The 17,074-nt window shown below is 38.5% G+C and overlaps 1 protein-coding gene across 3 annotated transcripts in view; it reads right to left on the reverse strand.

Moving 5' to 3' along the window:
- Positions 1 to 225: 225 nt before the first annotated feature.
- The window catches only part of CFAP44 (cilia and flagella associated protein 44), a 98,881-nt gene continuing 82,032 nt past the window's right edge, over positions 226 to 17,074 (reverse strand). For all 3 annotated transcript variants that reach the window (XM_057502638.1, XM_057502641.1, XM_057502629.1), the window contains 7 exons: positions 12,007 to 12,117; positions 10,618 to 10,748; positions 9,413 to 9,529; positions 8,432 to 8,633; positions 4,832 to 4,992; positions 3,497 to 3,631; positions 226 to 689 (listed from right to left, as the gene is read on the reverse strand). In XM_057502638.1, the coding sequence (XP_057358621.1) occupies positions 498 to 689; positions 3,497 to 3,631; positions 4,832 to 4,992; positions 8,432 to 8,633; positions 9,413 to 9,529; positions 10,618 to 10,748; positions 12,007 to 12,117 (1,049 nt within the window). In that variant the 3' untranslated portion in view covers positions 226 to 497. The remainder of the gene's footprint in view (positions 690 to 3,496; positions 3,632 to 4,831; positions 4,993 to 8,431; positions 8,634 to 9,412; positions 9,530 to 10,617; positions 10,749 to 12,006; positions 12,118 to 17,074) is intronic.

The following is a 17,074-nucleotide window of genomic DNA, read 5'->3' on the forward strand; positions in this document are numbered from 1 at the left end:
GGTTTGCATTTTTTATTCTAAGATCTTGTTGGCAAAAGAGTTGTCTTTTTCTCTTGTGTCCTCCCAGAGAATGCTTAATAACATCAAAGTTTATTTTCCAAGGACCCAAGAATTGGAAAAGTTTTCTCATGGATTGCTGAATGATAGTTTTTCCTGCCAATGGCTAAAAAAAAAATTCAGATAACAAGAAAACAAATTTCCTAAGACAGAATATATTACAGATATTTTCTTACAGTTTTGAGATATAGTCTTATGAGACTCCATCTAGTAGGTTCCAAACATATCTAAAATGCTTCAATTCAATAATAAATAGATGTTGGGTCCTGCAGTCAGTTCTAAGACAAATTGGAAACAAACTATTAAAACTATATGACTGGATTTGGTTTTAAACTTTTAGGTAAGTTCACTTTAAAAGGATTGTTGCAGACAATAAGGAAACAAAGCTTCTGGTGAATTATATGCCAGAAATCTTGGATAGATTTGAGAAAAAAGCAAATTTAAAGGCTCTCGGGCTTCATCTGGCTCTCTAGTGGAGGCTGAATGGGTGGGAGGATGAGGCCACCTTTCTTACGCAGAAGGACAATCTCTTCCTTTAAGGCCACAATCCTTTGTGCCTGGGCTTGGATCAAATCAGTGACCTTCTCTCTTGCCACAATATCTGCTTTCCTAGGGCCCTGGAAGGCATTACCCTGTTGAAAGAAAACAACTCTGCTTTAGACATCATTTGGAGCATGAAAAATTGCATCCTTATCTAATACCAATTAGGAGTACCTGCCTTACAGTCAATTTAAACAGCGATTGCTTCTTATTTTAAGGGGCTTTCAATTCCTCCACTGAAATCTCACCATTAGAAATGTGTCCTTTGGGCTAATGAACAACTCTTAAAATGTGTATCCCGTTTAGACAGTAAAACATTAAGCTAGCTATCAGTCATTTATACCCTAGAGGGTTCATCACTGGAATCATAAAAGGTGAGGTAACTCGTTTTTCTAAACAGCTCATATTTTGTTTTCCAAAAGATCTTTATTTCTTCCTCTGATTCCTTTCCCTGTCCAGCCAACTCCTGCCCATGCTTCAGGCGTCACTTTCAGGGAAGCCTCTTTGCCCCATGGATGAGGTTAGGATTTCCTGCTCTATGTCCTGTCAAAACATCCATCATATGTCATTGTAACGATCAGACAGAACCAGTGGAAATTCATGATATTTGACTGCTTTCTTAACCTAAAAATGTGAGTTTCATGTGGCTCAACCTAAATGCTTATTTTATGTAAATGCCCATTCAGGTTGAGCTTATCTTTCATATGAGATCTTGTGTCTCTTGAAGACAGGACCCAAGAGACCCAGATCTCACTACTCTACCCAATACCCTAGAGCTTGATGACATAAATAGATGCTCAGTAAAATGTGAATGTACATTAAAGGAAGGAGGTAACACTTATCTAGTATCCACTTATGCCAGGTGCTTTACATATGCTATCTCATTTAGTCCTCACAACTTTGTGGCCTAGATGGTGTTACTCTAATTGTACAGACACAGAAATTAGATTCATCAAAAGCAGCCAAGTCACTCTGTTACTAAGGAGTGGGAACAGCATCAGAACTGAGCCAAAAGTCCATGACTTGCCCATCACCCTACTCACGATGGCAGACCTTCAGAGTAAGTGGGGGTTTCTGCTACCCAATACCCTCTGCCTCTTCTCCCTTGCCTACCTTCACTTTAGAGGCTGTAGAAGCTAAACACTAACCTTACCAGTTTCTCTTCCCGCTAGGGGTGGCCAAGGGGATTTGAGCAGAAAGCATTTGCCTTGTAAAGGGACAGAAGAGGGTGGCATTCGTATGGGAAACACAGAGCTGAGGCAGCCATCTTGGGACTTTGAAGGCAACTTCAGAGAATCACTGAGAATCAAAAAGATGACGGGCCTGCTAAACCAAAACCCCTCAGAATCTCCAGACTTTCTATTAAGTGAGTAAAATGACCCCTATTTGTTTGAGCTACTTTCAGTGGGGCTTTCGGCTATCTGTAGCTCAATGCATGACCAACTCATGCCCGGTCACTCCAGCCAGTCACTTTGAAGTCACCATAACTTTTCCCTCATTTTCCTCACCATAACCTATCAAAAGTTTGCTATTCTTACTTTGAAATGTCTTTAGACACTTGCTTTTTTGTTCTTGCCATCTACATCTAAATTCATGCCTACACTGTTGGAAGATGAATAGCAATGGAGTCAGCTTTGGAAGAAGACATTGGTTTAAAAACTAACTTCATTATGCATTAGCTCTGAGCTATTTAACAACTTTAAGGGTTGGAAAGCAGTGTTTTGAGAATTAAATGAGATACCCTGTGTAAAGATACTATTTTATTACCATAAGTCTTATATTACATCAAGATACATATGCAAAGAGACATACTATTAAGTTTCTTTCCCCATCAACCAATCTACCTCCAAATTCTTTTCTCTTCAGTGTATCTGGACTTAGCACAGTACATCAAGACAACAAATACCTGCTGACTGCTTCTCTTGCTTAGGCATTAACCTTCCAGAACACTGCCTTGATTCTTCACTCAAAGATTCTTCAGTGGATAAAGGGCCCTTGGTATCCAGATTCTACCCATCTTCTCATATGGATTCTCTAAATCTCCGATTACAAACCTCCCAGATCCTCTAATTCATTCTTCCTTTTGGGCTTTTGCGTAGTGATTCTTAAACACTATCATGCATTGGAACCACCTGGCAGGCTTGTTAATATAGTTTGCTAGGACCCTCTCCCAGCACTTCTGGTTCAGTAGATCTGAAGCCCGAGAATCTGCATTTCTAACAAGTTTCCCAGGTGCTGTCAGGGGCCTGAAAACCCCTGGCGCCTGAAAACCCCTGGCTTAGACCGTTTCCAGTATGCATAAGGAAAACATCAAAAAAAGAAAACCAAGAGAAATGATGGGCATGTTTCAGATACTATTGTAAGAACACGACAAATAGTTTATAATTGCCACATATCTATTAGGTTCCTAGAGGGCAAGGCTCGAATCAGGTGAAACCTTTGTTAAACAAGTGTTATCTACTATATACTATGTATTAAGTACTATGTTAGGCTCAATAAATATTATAAGAACAAGTATTTTAATAAAGCAATGTGAGATCCCACAATTAGAGATAACCCTCTTTAAGTCAAATGAATTCACAGATATTGGAAATGGATACTTGACACCAAATTCAGGATATTGGCATTATGACTTATACCTAATAACCTTACTTCTCCAGATCCAAACAAATACCATAGACTAGTGCTTTGGCAAATTCATGTCACCCAAAAGGCATACAATAAAGCTGACCCCTCAGGCTTGCCTTAGCAGAGCTACTATCAACACAGGGGCCCTCAGGGACCCAGGTGCGTGGGAGGTGGTCCCAGATTAAGGTTTGTTTAAATGCCAGTACTTGATATTTTTGTGACCAGCTCCCTTCTCCAATTCTGAGAAAGGGTCTAAAGAAAAGGAACATACCTGTTGGTTCTGCAGCGTATTCAACTGAGAATCAAGTTTCGTCTTTTCAGTGCACAGGTCGTTCATCTGATGCAGCTTTCTGGTGTGTTCTTTTGTCTTTGTCATCAGTTCCCATTGCACTTGAGCAATCTTCTCCTGAGGGCAGGAAGACGCAAAATGGATTAAGCGAGTAAGAGAGGAAACAGAGACAAAAGATGTCCAAATTTGATCAAACTATCGGGTAAATGCAACAATATGCACATAGGAAAATATTATCAGGAGCTAATATGAAAATGCAACCAGAAGCAACTGCATTGGGTCTGGTTTGATTAGAGAAAAGATAAGAACATAAGCATGCTCAAGGGTAAAAGTCGATAAAAGACAGACATGGATATCCCCCCACTGTTGAGGAATGAAATTAGTAGGCATACTGAGTTCTGGTATTCATTACTTAAAAGAAAGAACAATGGTTTAAGGTACAAACTTTCATTTACTGCTCTTTCCCCATTCTTGGCCCAGAATCCTCAAGGTAGTGAGCTTAAATAGCCATGAATCTACTAGTGGCTTTCCTTTGTCTTACTGCTCCAAAAAATCATTTTAGATCACACATACTATCTCCAGCATTTCCCCGATAGAGACCAGTCCCATTGACATGAACACTTAAATAAGTTTGGTTCTTCCAAGTACAGTGGTGAATCGGCATAATCAAAAAGATGAGACAAAACTGCATTAGGAACCTCTCCTCCTTCCCTATCTCCTGAGGTAAGACAGGAAACTGGAGAAGTCGTAATGATTTGTGGGCTTATAATATCTTTGTAAAAGCTTCTATCTTTGAATCAGGCTGTAACTGGGATACTGCCTCATCTCATAGCTCTAGTAACGATGTAGGCATTAATATTTTCTAAGACACTATCAGCTACATAGTCCATACTTGGTTATAGAATTTTTTACTTAGAGATCCTTTTTCATTTCCAGATTGTAATAGCATGCAAAGCTGAATAGAATTAGGATCCTCATAGCACAGCAGTTCCATTTCTAACACTATTAGAGCATTTATACATTAATGGAGACCTTAAAGTGAAATCTCCCTGCAATCTTTCTTGCCATTTTGCCATCATATATACATGTACCCTGCACCCCCAAATCCAGTGCTGGTGCCTTCACATGAAGATAAATTTCCTTCAATCAAGTGAATGTTAAGGAAGTCAAGACAGGCATAGGATCATCGGGGAGCACTGTGGGGCTCACCGACTCATTTCCTCCTGCACAGATGCTTCACAGAAACCACTTACAGCTCAGCAGGATTTCTTGCCTTGACCCAGATTCAAGGTAGACCACCTGTCCTTTCATCCTTACCTCCCACATTTTCATTTCTTTTGCATTCAATAGCTCTTTTCGAAGTTTTTTGATCTTTAGTTCTTCCAGTGTTGTACTGACAGAAAGTGTCTGAAGGGCTTCTAGGTCTATCACACGGCCAAACTTGCTGATCATTAGCTGACGGACTGTTTCTTCCATTTCTAAAAGAAGACAGTCACTGTCAGGTTATTCAGTGGCTCCCATTGCTATTAAATGGACAGTACCAATAACATTCTAAGGAACTGCTTTTGCAAGAAGATGGTAAGTGATTTTATATTACCAGTTGATTTTTCCTTGTGACTTTTTACCTCCTTTCCTCACTTACAATGCCCATTCCTGTATTGTCTTTTCGTTTGCTTCAAAATCCTGTGTAAAATGGACTCAGCTTCCCTACCTGGCTTATACACTCGGATCTGCCCCTCCTCAGGCTCTTAATGGGCCTCAACTGGATTATGAACTCTTCTATTTTTTATTTTTCTAAATTACTGATCTCTACAGCATTTAGTGCTAAGAATACATCAGTCACTTAACAAAAGTGTCCATCTCACTCCCAGGAAAGCCTGCAGTCCATGTGGAGGCTCATAGGCTCTCCGTGGTCTGCCCTGCTTTGCCCCTGTTCTCTCTCCCACTTCCTTTCCCATGCCTCTCTCCTCACTAACTCCAGACATGCTGGCCTCCTTTTTGCTTCTCAAACTTCCAGGCTCTTGCCCATCTCAGTTCCCATCTGGAATATTCTTCCCCAAACAGCCACATAGCTCACTCTCCCCAGCCCATTTTCTGAAAGCAAGTTGCAAGACTGGTGAAAGATTCATTACAATACACTCAGTTCTGAAGGTATAAACCAAAAGCAGGTCTTTGTCCTCTAAATGGTATGTCATCTTTCCAGGGAGGAGTTCCTAGCCTCATACAGACCTCAGCACTGTCTTTCCCAGTCCTTCTTTAATTTTTCTTCTTAATAATTACTTCCATCTAACATGCAATATATTTTACTTCTGTTTGTCTTTCCTCAACATGAGAATATTAGAACACCAAGGGAAAATTCCATCTGTGTAGTCTAAGCTCCCCAAGAAAATGGAATTGTGTAATAAGACTTTCTCAGTCAGCAGACTGTCCCCTAAGTCAAGTCTGACAGCCTAAAGTATAATAAGATGATATAATTTGTTCCTCATTGTTATGGTTGAATTATAATGGCATAACTGTCATGGCTGCTCTTTTGCACAGTCTGGGGAGGGATGATTCATTGCTATGCTATATGAGTGGTGTCTCTGTGGATTTGTACACCGTGGTAACCATGAAAATCAGTGATGCAAACAAAAGGATGGTTAGATTACTTGAGAAACTTGACTTTCCCAGCTCATGCCCTCTCCCCTGGAGCCTTATGTACAAGGATATCACTCTGGTCCTTGCCGTTTCCCCTGTGCAGCCAGCCTAATGCCCTTCTCCTGACTTAAGGTCAGCTAGTGTCCACTGGGGACATAAAGGCTTCTGGAGCACTAACCACCCACCTTCCCCATGGCCAAGCGCTCTTCGGAGTGCAGTGAACCCACCCCTTCCCATGTTCTAGATGCTCCTCTTCTTCCGCCTTGGATACAGGGGCAGAGGAAGGGAACAAGCAGCTAGCTGTGGTGCTTCTCATCACCCGTAAGCCCTTGTTCTGTGAGCTACAGGGAAGGGGCCCACTCTGATTCTCACCTTCAGAATCAGGAGATCAGTCTTTAACCTGACTCACAACTTGCTTTCAGAAAGTGGAAAAGGAACTAAAAGTCACTGAATAAAACTTCACCACATGGAGTTATTTCTTTTAATTTCAGCTGATACTCCAAACATTTGAAAACTTCATTTCATCTTCTTCACACATTTTCCCAAATCAAGAGTTTACCCAAACTGAAGCAAGCTTCTTTCTTTGTATTCATTCTAGTTTATTCCCTGACTTAATGACTAATACTTTGAAATATAAACAACATTCACAGGCTACTGAAGCCACAGGACTGTGGAGTGCAGGAGGAACACTGGAATCTTGAGGCTTATACCTGAGAACAACTGCCTCAAATAAGTGTCATTTGAACACGGAGTCCTACCACATACTTTCTTTTTTACAATCTAGCCACCAATGAAGGCAGAACTATCAGCACTCATTGGAAACTGGCCTCTACAAATCCAAGCAAGTTGAATTGGCAGACCACTGTATTCTTCCCATTTCTTTTTCCTTTGTAAAATTTTCTTGTGGGGGAAAAAAGCTTACATTGAATTGTGGGAAAATACTCAAAATGTACCATTTAAATCATGTTTAAGTGTACAGCTTTGTGGCATTAAGGTAGATGCTACTGTATTGGTAATATTATTAAAGTTGGAATACTTCATAACTTACACATACCAAATATTACAAGAAGTATTTTAAAAGATAATTGTCTTTTTGCTATGCATCTCATACCATCTACCTCAATTCCAGGTGGATTATAAATGCAGATGTGAAGAACACTAACAAAACACAGAAAAATATCTTTATGATCTCAAAATAGGAAAGGGTTTCTTAAACAAGACACATACACACAAACAATGCACAAACCATAAATCACTGATAAAATTAACTGTATAACAGGTGAGTTACAGAAAAGCAAACACAAGGAAATGGCAAGTAAATGTATGAGAAGATGTTCAACCTCATCATCATTAAGGAAATGTGGATAAAAAACCACTGTGACACACATTCAACATCTACCAAGTTGGCAAAAATATTAAAATCTGATAGCATCAAGTATTGATGAGAATATGGAGACTGGGCAATGCTCACACTGCGAGGGTGCGGAAGGGGGTAGGTAAAATGGTACAACCACCCTGGAGAGCAACTTGTCAACATCCAGAAGAACTGAAAATGCACACATCCCCCTAGAACCCAGAGACCATTCCTGGGGACTCACCTTCTCACACACATGCACAGGGAGATGTGTACAAGAAGGGTAATATTGTAACGTTGTCTAATCAGGAAGAACTAGAAATGCCCTAAATATCTATCAATGGGAGACTGATATTCTTTAATAGTTTTATAATAGAATATTGTAGTAACAGTTTAAAATGAGTAAATTAATTATCTGTAGCAATATGAATACTTCTCAAAATTGGTTTAACAAAGCAAATTACAAAAGATGTGAACAATATAATATTACAGTGAAGAACATGTAGTTTCCTATGTCATGTGTGGGAATGTACATCTGTCTGTGTGCTCGCCTGGTAGGTGGTCCTAGGGAAGGAGGTAGACTAGCATTAGAAAGATGAAGGACTTCCATTTTATCTTCAGTGTTTTATTTCTAGGCTTTGCAATGGTTTTTACATGTTCATGGGTACATGGGTATTATATTATTCTATATCTATATCATAGAAAATTAGTTTCTATGATAAATATTTATCCTTTTAAAATATAAAGGTGATCATTGAATGGTATCAGGACAGAGAACAGGTTGGAAGATGAGACGGCATTGTTTCCTCTTCCAGTGGTTCTGCTTCTGTGATGACTCACTGTTGTCAGAGAAGGAGGCAGCTACCTGGTGGTTCCCTCTCTTATCAATAAATATTACTAGATGACCCATTGGCTTAGGTACTCACTGTTTATAGCTTTTGCCATCTCTCTCTTTTCTCGGATAAGCTTTTTACGCCTCTCCCTGTATTCCTTGTTAAGTTTTTGCTGCCTGGAATTTTCCTCATGGAGCTGTACAATTCGTTCTTGCAGCCGTCCCAAGGAGTGATTAGAAAAGACCAAAGTTCCAGAAAGATCACTAGGTAGTTCTCCAAATACCACGTGCTCCATCTATAAAAACAAAGCAAACCTCAGACTAAACGTAAGTTCATAGGAAGCAGGAGGGAAGCACTTCCGTATCTGTCTCTTGTTTAGGTCCTTGCCTTTGGACTTGGGTCTTCCGCGCCACTGATAACGGCACGGCAGGAGGCTGGCGCTTTATGCAAACCTTCCCACACAGACCATGCCTAATACCTACTGCACAAGGATGGAACAAGCATTTCAGGGTTGGCATATTAGGCGAACTTCTACATTTAGCTAATTCAGTTTGAGTCAGGTTGCACAAAATAAGTGTAAGGCTGATCTGAGGTTTTTCTTCTAAAATATAGTGTTCCCTCTTTACCTGATAAAATAGGACACGATGGGCCTTTTCTCTCACTGATATGTATCTACATTTTAATGTAAGTTGTAGTTCTCGTGGACTATGGAAATAAAGGAAGGAAAGAGAACATTCTCCTTTTGTCTTGACCTCCCTCATTAGCAAGTAGAGATTAAGGTAATTTGGGCATCATTAGTTCATGTGTATTAGTTCATGTGTGTAAGATCCAAGATTTCCACCTCCAAGCCATTCCATCCTTGGGTCATAAGCTCCTCATTTCTTCCGACCCAAGACAACTCAACTTCCAAAGTGATAATGGGCCACAGGCAAATACACGTTTTGATGTTACTCTTTTATAACAATCTGAGAATGGATAAGAAAAGTTGGGGTGTCCTTCTACAGATAGAATTCTCAGCAAAGGAGCCCACTTCTTCCCAATGGGGGCGCGGGGCAACCTCTCCACACCCAGCACCTGGTGGAGCTTGAGCGGAATCACGACCAGCAGTTCATTCAGCCGCTGCTGCTTCTCTCGTTGATAAGCCTCCAGGGCCTCCTCTGCTGCGTCCAGATTAGTGGCCACAACTTTCACCTGTGGAAAGCCCCAGGTGTGAAATGTTTACAAGACTCAGTGAACGTACACCTCAGGTCATGAACACAGGCATCTCGGGAGGAAGTGAAAGCGCTAGCTCGGTCTGCTGTGTTGGGCTGTGATTAACCAGAGGATCCCAGTTTGCAGCCCACGAGTGCATATTATTTTTTTCCTGCTAAGTCATAATCCACACTTTTTCAGTCATTCCTATGTCCCTAGAGTTGTAAAGATTCTGTGAATAAGAACTCAGAAGACATGCCCTCCCTCATCTCCCTTTTATTTTCTGCATGAAAAGCAGCTCTCAGCATGGAATGTCTGGCAGCATGCTGAAATCTCATTTGGTCAGAATGACCTCACTATATTAATGGGAAAAAGTTCTTTAAAGCAACTAAACTACTAATTACAGTATTACTAAAGCACATTCTTCAGCTCCTAAAAAGCTTAAAGCTTTTCCAAATCATTTCCTATTTGCAAGAGGAGAAGCAATTAATCAAAAATACTTGTGAAGATGAATCAAGGGATGTTGCTCTAGGAAAAAGTTCCCCTTGTTACCTAAGAAGGAAAATGAGCAGATAAGGCAGAAATCAATCAACATAATGACACCAGAGGCGTAGCTTAGTGGTCTCCAACATGGAGTACACACACCCCAGATGACCAATAAAGCTAAACTACTGGGATGCAGAAAGAAGATATCAGCATTTCTATTTCTATTTATTTTTATTTTTGATTTCTGTTTTTGAGAATGTTTAAAGTGTACAAAATAGATGAGTACAATAGTTCATGAATGTAACTTGTAAATAAATTAGCACTTATTGTAGGGACAGATGCTCCATGATTTTTTTATTTATAGAAGTATGTAATCAAAAAATTTGGAGCCCCATGCTTTAGATAAAGCAAGTCCAGTCATCAAAAGAACAACGGCCCCTACCATGACTGTGCTTGAAGAGAAAAAACTGGATGTGATGTTTGAAATGTTTCTTCTCTGGGGAAAACCCTAATGTATGTCACTGTAATGAAATGGCAATGCTACAGCTGACAGGATGTGTGGCATGTCGGGAGAGGATACGTAAGTAGGCAGACCACCATACTTTTTTGGATAATGCATCATATTCCTTTTTGAGGTTATCAGTAATTTTCTTTTCTTCAACTAAGGCCTCCTCAATGTCCAGTCTTTTCTCTCGAAGTCGAAGGGCCAGTTCAAAAAGACCCACATCACAATCTGAAAAGACAACAAAATAAAAAAGAAACCTCATTTGCTACAGAAAGTAGTAATACTAGAAGTATGGACTTTGGAGCTTCAGAATTAGTGATGTCCATTTGTGAACCCACTCTAGCAAGCTTTCACTACACTCAGGGCTCCATAATTCCAGATAGAATTCATTAATAATATTAATAATTATGATACTAGTATCAATGTTCTGAGCAGTACTCTGAGCCAAGCTTTGTGCTAACTAAGCCTTTTATGCACATTCTCTCACTTGAAGCTCATAGGTCCAGCAAGGTAGAAACTACTGTCCCCATTTTATAGATGAAGACCCTAAATCTCAGAGGTCCCGGAGCTGATATATGGCAGAATGGGATTCAAGTACAGTGTCTCCCTAATTCCACTATTCCACAACAGCCACATTTATCCTCCAAATAATAGAGAATGTGAAAATATAATAGAGTACTGCAGTGGAATTTAGGAACCTCAGTTATAAGATTTTTAAGTTCCCTTCTACTCATAAATATTATGACTTTAGGAAGACTTTCGTTTTCAAGATTAAAACAAGATTTAAACTTCATTTGAAATTAAACATTAAAAATTTTAATTTATATGAAATGCCTACAAAAATTAATTTTAGACCAAAAAGAAATTGTTCCTTCTCTACTGACTCCTTCATCTATTGAGACTGTAAGAATATTGGTTTGGCTGCTACAGACTGGTTTCACCAGTGGAAACAATGAATATAAATTGCTAAGCATCCCCAGGAAATGCCTTACAAAGCAGATTTGCACTATGAAAATCTGAATGGGTTTGTCAAAAAAGGGAGAGCTCTGTGTAAAAAAAAAAGTGTGCATGTGTGTCTGTGTGTGTGTGTATATATACATATACACACACATATACATATACATATATATAGTACGTATACATATATATACAACATAAATACATACATATACATATACACTACATACTAAATATATACTATATATATATACTATAATGTTTCTCTATAAAATGAAACTTGCTGCATAATTTATGACTTTATCAACTATAGATACAGATTATTTGTCACTCAAAATGGCTGCCTAAAGGAACTGAAATCATCCAGAGAGCTCTAAAAAGTATTCATCAGACTATACTTCATACATCTTAAACCATCCTTTCCTTAAATTTGGTTATAAGACAACTCAAAAACCATAAAAAGGACCTTCTTGGTATTGTCAATGCATGTGCACATTTCGTAGCGGACGTGTGGTTTCATCTAACATACTTTCCGGGCAGGCAGAATCATCAAAGACATCCTCCTCAGACCCGGACTCATCCTCGCCACTCTCCAAACTGGACTCCTCTTCGCTTGAGTCATCACTCTCCTCATCTCCATCTAAGAACAAAGGAAGACAATGAAGTGGAGAATTTCCTATGCTAAGCTGAATACAAGAGTTTTTTTTTTTAATGAGTTGGTAAGATAAAGCAGGAAATTACTCAGTATTTTTAGGAGAGTTTTCACTGTTAAGGAGACAGAGACCACAAACTCAAATGCCTGCAAAAGGGTGTGCAAATTAATTTCACTGCATCACATCAAAGAGGGTTGAGACCAAGCCGCCGGGCTGCTTATGCTGTGACCCAGCTCACACACACTTGGCTGTATGGGTCCACGATTCCTAAATCACAGCGCTCTGAAAAAGAGGATTTTCATAACTTATCTGAACTGAAATAATGCTATTTGTAGTCTTTATGTAACTTACTTAGTGTGAATGTTCACGTCTTGCTGCAGAAATTTTAAGGTGTTTGATTCAGAGATCCTGCTCCAATCCTGTTAGGGATGCTGACCAAAAATCTCTGCTTTGACCAAACTCGAGTCAGACTCCTCTGAGTCCTCTTTCTGACCAGTCCTTGACCTTGGGTTCTGTCCTTGGGCCTCTTAGTCCAGTTTTAGCAAGAGTCCTGCTGAGTCAGTTTAGTAAAACTCCCCCACCTTGATAGCTGACCAAATTCCTTTTCTCCTACCCTCAGTATCTTACCACTGTGGCCTGTTTTCGGGAAAAATCCTGTTGGAGCAGTTTAGAGAAGAATTACACTACCTCTTCATAATTTTCCATCCACTGGCCCTCACCCTGTTCCTTGGTTATAAATCTCCCCTTGTCCTTGTATTCAGGGCTGAGCTGATCTCTCTTCCTACAAAATTCCATTGCAATAGTTCCTGAATAAAGCATGTCCTGGTGTTCTTTAACAAGTGTCATGGGTGATTTTTTCCTTTAATAATTTCATATACAATATATTTTATAAAATGTAAAATCTTTTGAATACTAAAACACATCTGCCCCCAAGAGTTTTAAAAGATTGTAGACCTCATCCACCAATTCTGTCCCATTTTCTTTAAAATGGCTTGAGGCCATCTATGAACCATAGATCTCTGATTGGCAATTTCTATTTTACGAAACTCAACTTAGAGATAAGGGGTGGATTTCCTATTCTCTAGAAGATTTCTTAAATTTAATATCTCTTAAGATTACTTTAAATGATCTTACCACCTTATGAAATAAATCAGCCAAGTTTAAAATTAGACTTGAACATTTTAACATAGACTTCTGCTTTCAGATGGAATTGATCTACTTTTCCCTATTCCTCCTGCTAAATACAGCTAAAAACCCTGGGCATTATACATAAAACAATCATAAGACAATTCTGAAAAGTGGCGAGAAGAGAGGCCAACTATGCACCTCAGAACCTGAGGAACAACACTGAGGTGAGATCCTTGGGTCTTCTTTTCCCCTCATATGTCTCAGACTTGGAGATGAATTACATCAGCAGCCCAGAACTACCAACAGGTGCAGATACAGAAAGGCTCAGCAAGAGCCCATTCTCTCTAGCCAGACGATCAGAAGAGACAGTCTCCCAAGGCAAAAAACTTAAACAATACTCCATCCAACCAAACACCACAGAAAAAAAAAACTGTGGTCCCATGCCCACCCACATCAGCAAAGGCCAAGTGGAGAGCCTAGACATCCATCTTTGCAAAGCTGTAACTAGGCACCCCAACATCCTTATCAGGATGGTGTCAGAGAAGGCCAAGCAGGGAACCAGACGTTTGTTCCTGCTGGCTGACAGCCAGCCTCCCCTGCCGAGGTGTTTGTGGGGATCGCGAGTAACCTGGACTCCTACTCTCATCTGGCAGTAACAAGGCTCCCTTCCCTTTCCCCACAGAGGTGGTGTCTGAAGAGTTCTGTGGAGAGTCAAGACATCATTGCCCAGAGGTACCAAGGCCATCCCCACTATGCTATCAGTAGAGACTGTGCAGAAAACTGTAATTCCCATCCCCACGTAGCAGTAGCAAGAGATCCCCCTTTCTCTGAGTGACACTGAAGACTGAGTACCTCCACCTGGCATTAAGGAGTAGGCACCCACCCCTTTCTCTGGCAAAGCCATGTTTGAGAAAGCCAAGTAAAACAGAAGATTTAAATAAGATTCAGAGTCTCATTACATAATCAAAAGGTTTCCAGGTTTCAAATGAAAGTCAGTCATCATTCCAAAAGCCAGAAGATCTCCAACCGAACGAGAAAAGACAACTGATGAATTTCTACATTAATATGATAGAACGTTGAAATTACCTGACAAGGTATTTAGAATAGCCGTGATAAAAATGCCCCAGTGAGTAATTATGAACACACTTGAAGCAAATGTAAAAATACAAAGCCTTAGCAAAGAAATGAAAAGTCTCAAAAAGAAAAAAGATATAAAGAAGAACTGGTTGGAAATTTTAGAATGGAAAAATCCAATAATTAGGATAAAATCACAATGAATAGGCTCAATAGCAGAATGGAGGGGACAGAGGAAAGAATCAGCGAACTTGAAGATAGAATAATAGCCAGCTTGAACGATATAAAGAAAATGGACTAAAACACAAACTAATCCCAAATGCCAGAGCTTTAAGGACTTATGGGACTATAATGAAATATCTAAATTAATTCCATTAGTCCCATAAGGAGTGAAGAACGAGGGGACTCCCAAAACTACTTGAAGAAATAATGGCTGAAAACTTCTCAAATTGGCAAAAAAACAAAAGGCTACAGATTAAATGAGTAAACCCCCATCAGGATAAAACCAAAGAATTTACTCCAATACATATCATTGCCAAACTTCTGAAAACTAAAGATAAAAAATATTGAAGGCAGTGAGAGAAAAATGATACTTTACCTATAGGGGATAAGCCATTAGAAATATCAGAGGGTTTCTCATCAGAAACCAAGGAAGCCAGAAAGAAGTAGCACAGTATTTTTCAGGGGGCTGAGAGAAAAGAAATATGAACCTAGAATCCTATATGCAGCAAAAATGTCCTTTAGAACTAGAGGGGAAATCAAAACATTCTCAGAATAAGGGGAAATAATAAAAAATTTTATAAATTTAGGTATATCTAACTTAAAAGAATGGATAAAAGAAATTCTCTACACAGAGCAGAAACGATTTTTTAAAAAAGGAACCTTGGAACATTAGGACAGGAAAAAGAACTTAGTAAGCACAAATATGGGTAAATACAATAGGCTTTTCTCCTCGCTTTTAATGTTTAAATTATGTTTGATGGTTAAATAAAAATTATAACATTGTCTAATGTGGATGTAAATGTATGTATAGAAAATAGTCAAAACAATTACAAATGGGGAAGATAGAGGGATATAGAGGTAAATAAGGATTCTATAGTTGACTTAAACTGGTAAAATTATGATACTAGTGGACTGGGATAAATTATGTATATAAAATAATATATAGAGCACCCACTAAAATGTCATACAAAGAGATGCACTCAAAAACACTAGAGAAAATTAAAATAGAATTCTAAAAAAAATATTGAACTAATCCACATGAAGGCAGGAAAAAGGAAAAAGAAAATAGAATAAGAAAAAAAAATGGCAGACTTAAGCCCTAAATATATTAAATGTACATGGTTTAAATACACCAATAAAAGAACAAAGAATGGATGAAAAACATTACCTAACTATATGCTGTCCTACTAGAAATTCACTCCTAATATAATGATATAGTCAAGTTGAAAGTAAAAGGAGAGAAAATACATATCATGCAAATGGTAATCAAAGCCAGGCAGGAGTGGCTATGCTAATATCAGATAAAGTAGACTTCAGAGAAAAGAAAATTACCTAAGACAGAGCAAGACCTATATAGTGATAAAAGTGCCAGTTTACCAAGAATACATAACAATGCTAAATGTTTATGCATAAAACAACAGAGATACAAAATAGGTGAAGCAAAAGCTGATAGAAATGAAAGAAAAAGTAAAATCCATGATTGTATTTGGACTTCAATCCCCCCCTCTTTCATTTAATGGAACTGTACAGGAAATCAACAAGGATATAGGAGACCTGAACAGCACCAGCAATCAATGGCATTTAATGACAGTAATAGAACACTTCACCCAAAATAGCATAATATACATTCCTTGCAAGTGCCCAGAGAATGTATACCAGATAGACTATGTGTTAGATCATAAAACAAATCTCAACAACTATAAAAGAACTAAAATCATACAGAGAATGTTCTTTGACCACAATGTAATCAAACTAGAAATCAATAACAAAAAGATAACAGGAAAATCTCAAAACACTTGGACCTAAACAACACACTTCTATATAATCCAAGGCACCCAGAGGAAATCTCAATATAAAATTTAAAACTACATTAACCTGAATGAAAATGAAAATGAAAAGGCAACTTTTCAAAATTTGTGGAATACAGCTAAAGCAGTGCCAAGAGGGAAGTCTACAGCCCTAAATTAGAAAAGAACAAATGTCTTAAATCAATAATTTAAGCTACTACCTCAGAACTTAAAAACAGAATGCAAAATAAACCGAAAGCAAGCAGAAGGAAGGTAAATTATAAAGATAAGAGCAGAATCAAAAAATCAAAAGCAGAGAAAATCATTTGTACAAAGAGCCAGTTTGTTCTAAAAAAAATCAATTGAATTGATAAAACTCTTGTAAAACTGGAAAAAAATAGGAAGAAAAAATCACCAATATCAAGAATGCAACAGGTGTGAACCATTGTGTTCTACATTTGAAACCAATGTAAGACTGCATGTCAAAGATCTTTCAATGAAAAAAAGAACGTAACAGGTGTATTACTACAGACCTTGCAGATATTAAAAAGATAACAAGGAAATGCAATTAATCTCTCTAATCTGGCAATTTAGACAAAATAAACCAATTCCACACAAAAAATACAAGCTATCATGATTCACCCAATATGAAATAGATAATTTGAATAGCTCTGTAGCTATTAAGAACATTGAATTTATATTTTTTTAAAACCCCTGAAGAAATATATAGGTC

The sequence above is a fragment of the Manis pentadactyla genome, chromosome 1 (assembly GCF_030020395.1).
Source record: "Manis pentadactyla isolate mManPen7 chromosome 1, mManPen7.hap1, whole genome shotgun sequence".
NCBI lineage: Eukaryota > Metazoa > Chordata > Mammalia > Pholidota > Manidae > Manis > Manis pentadactyla.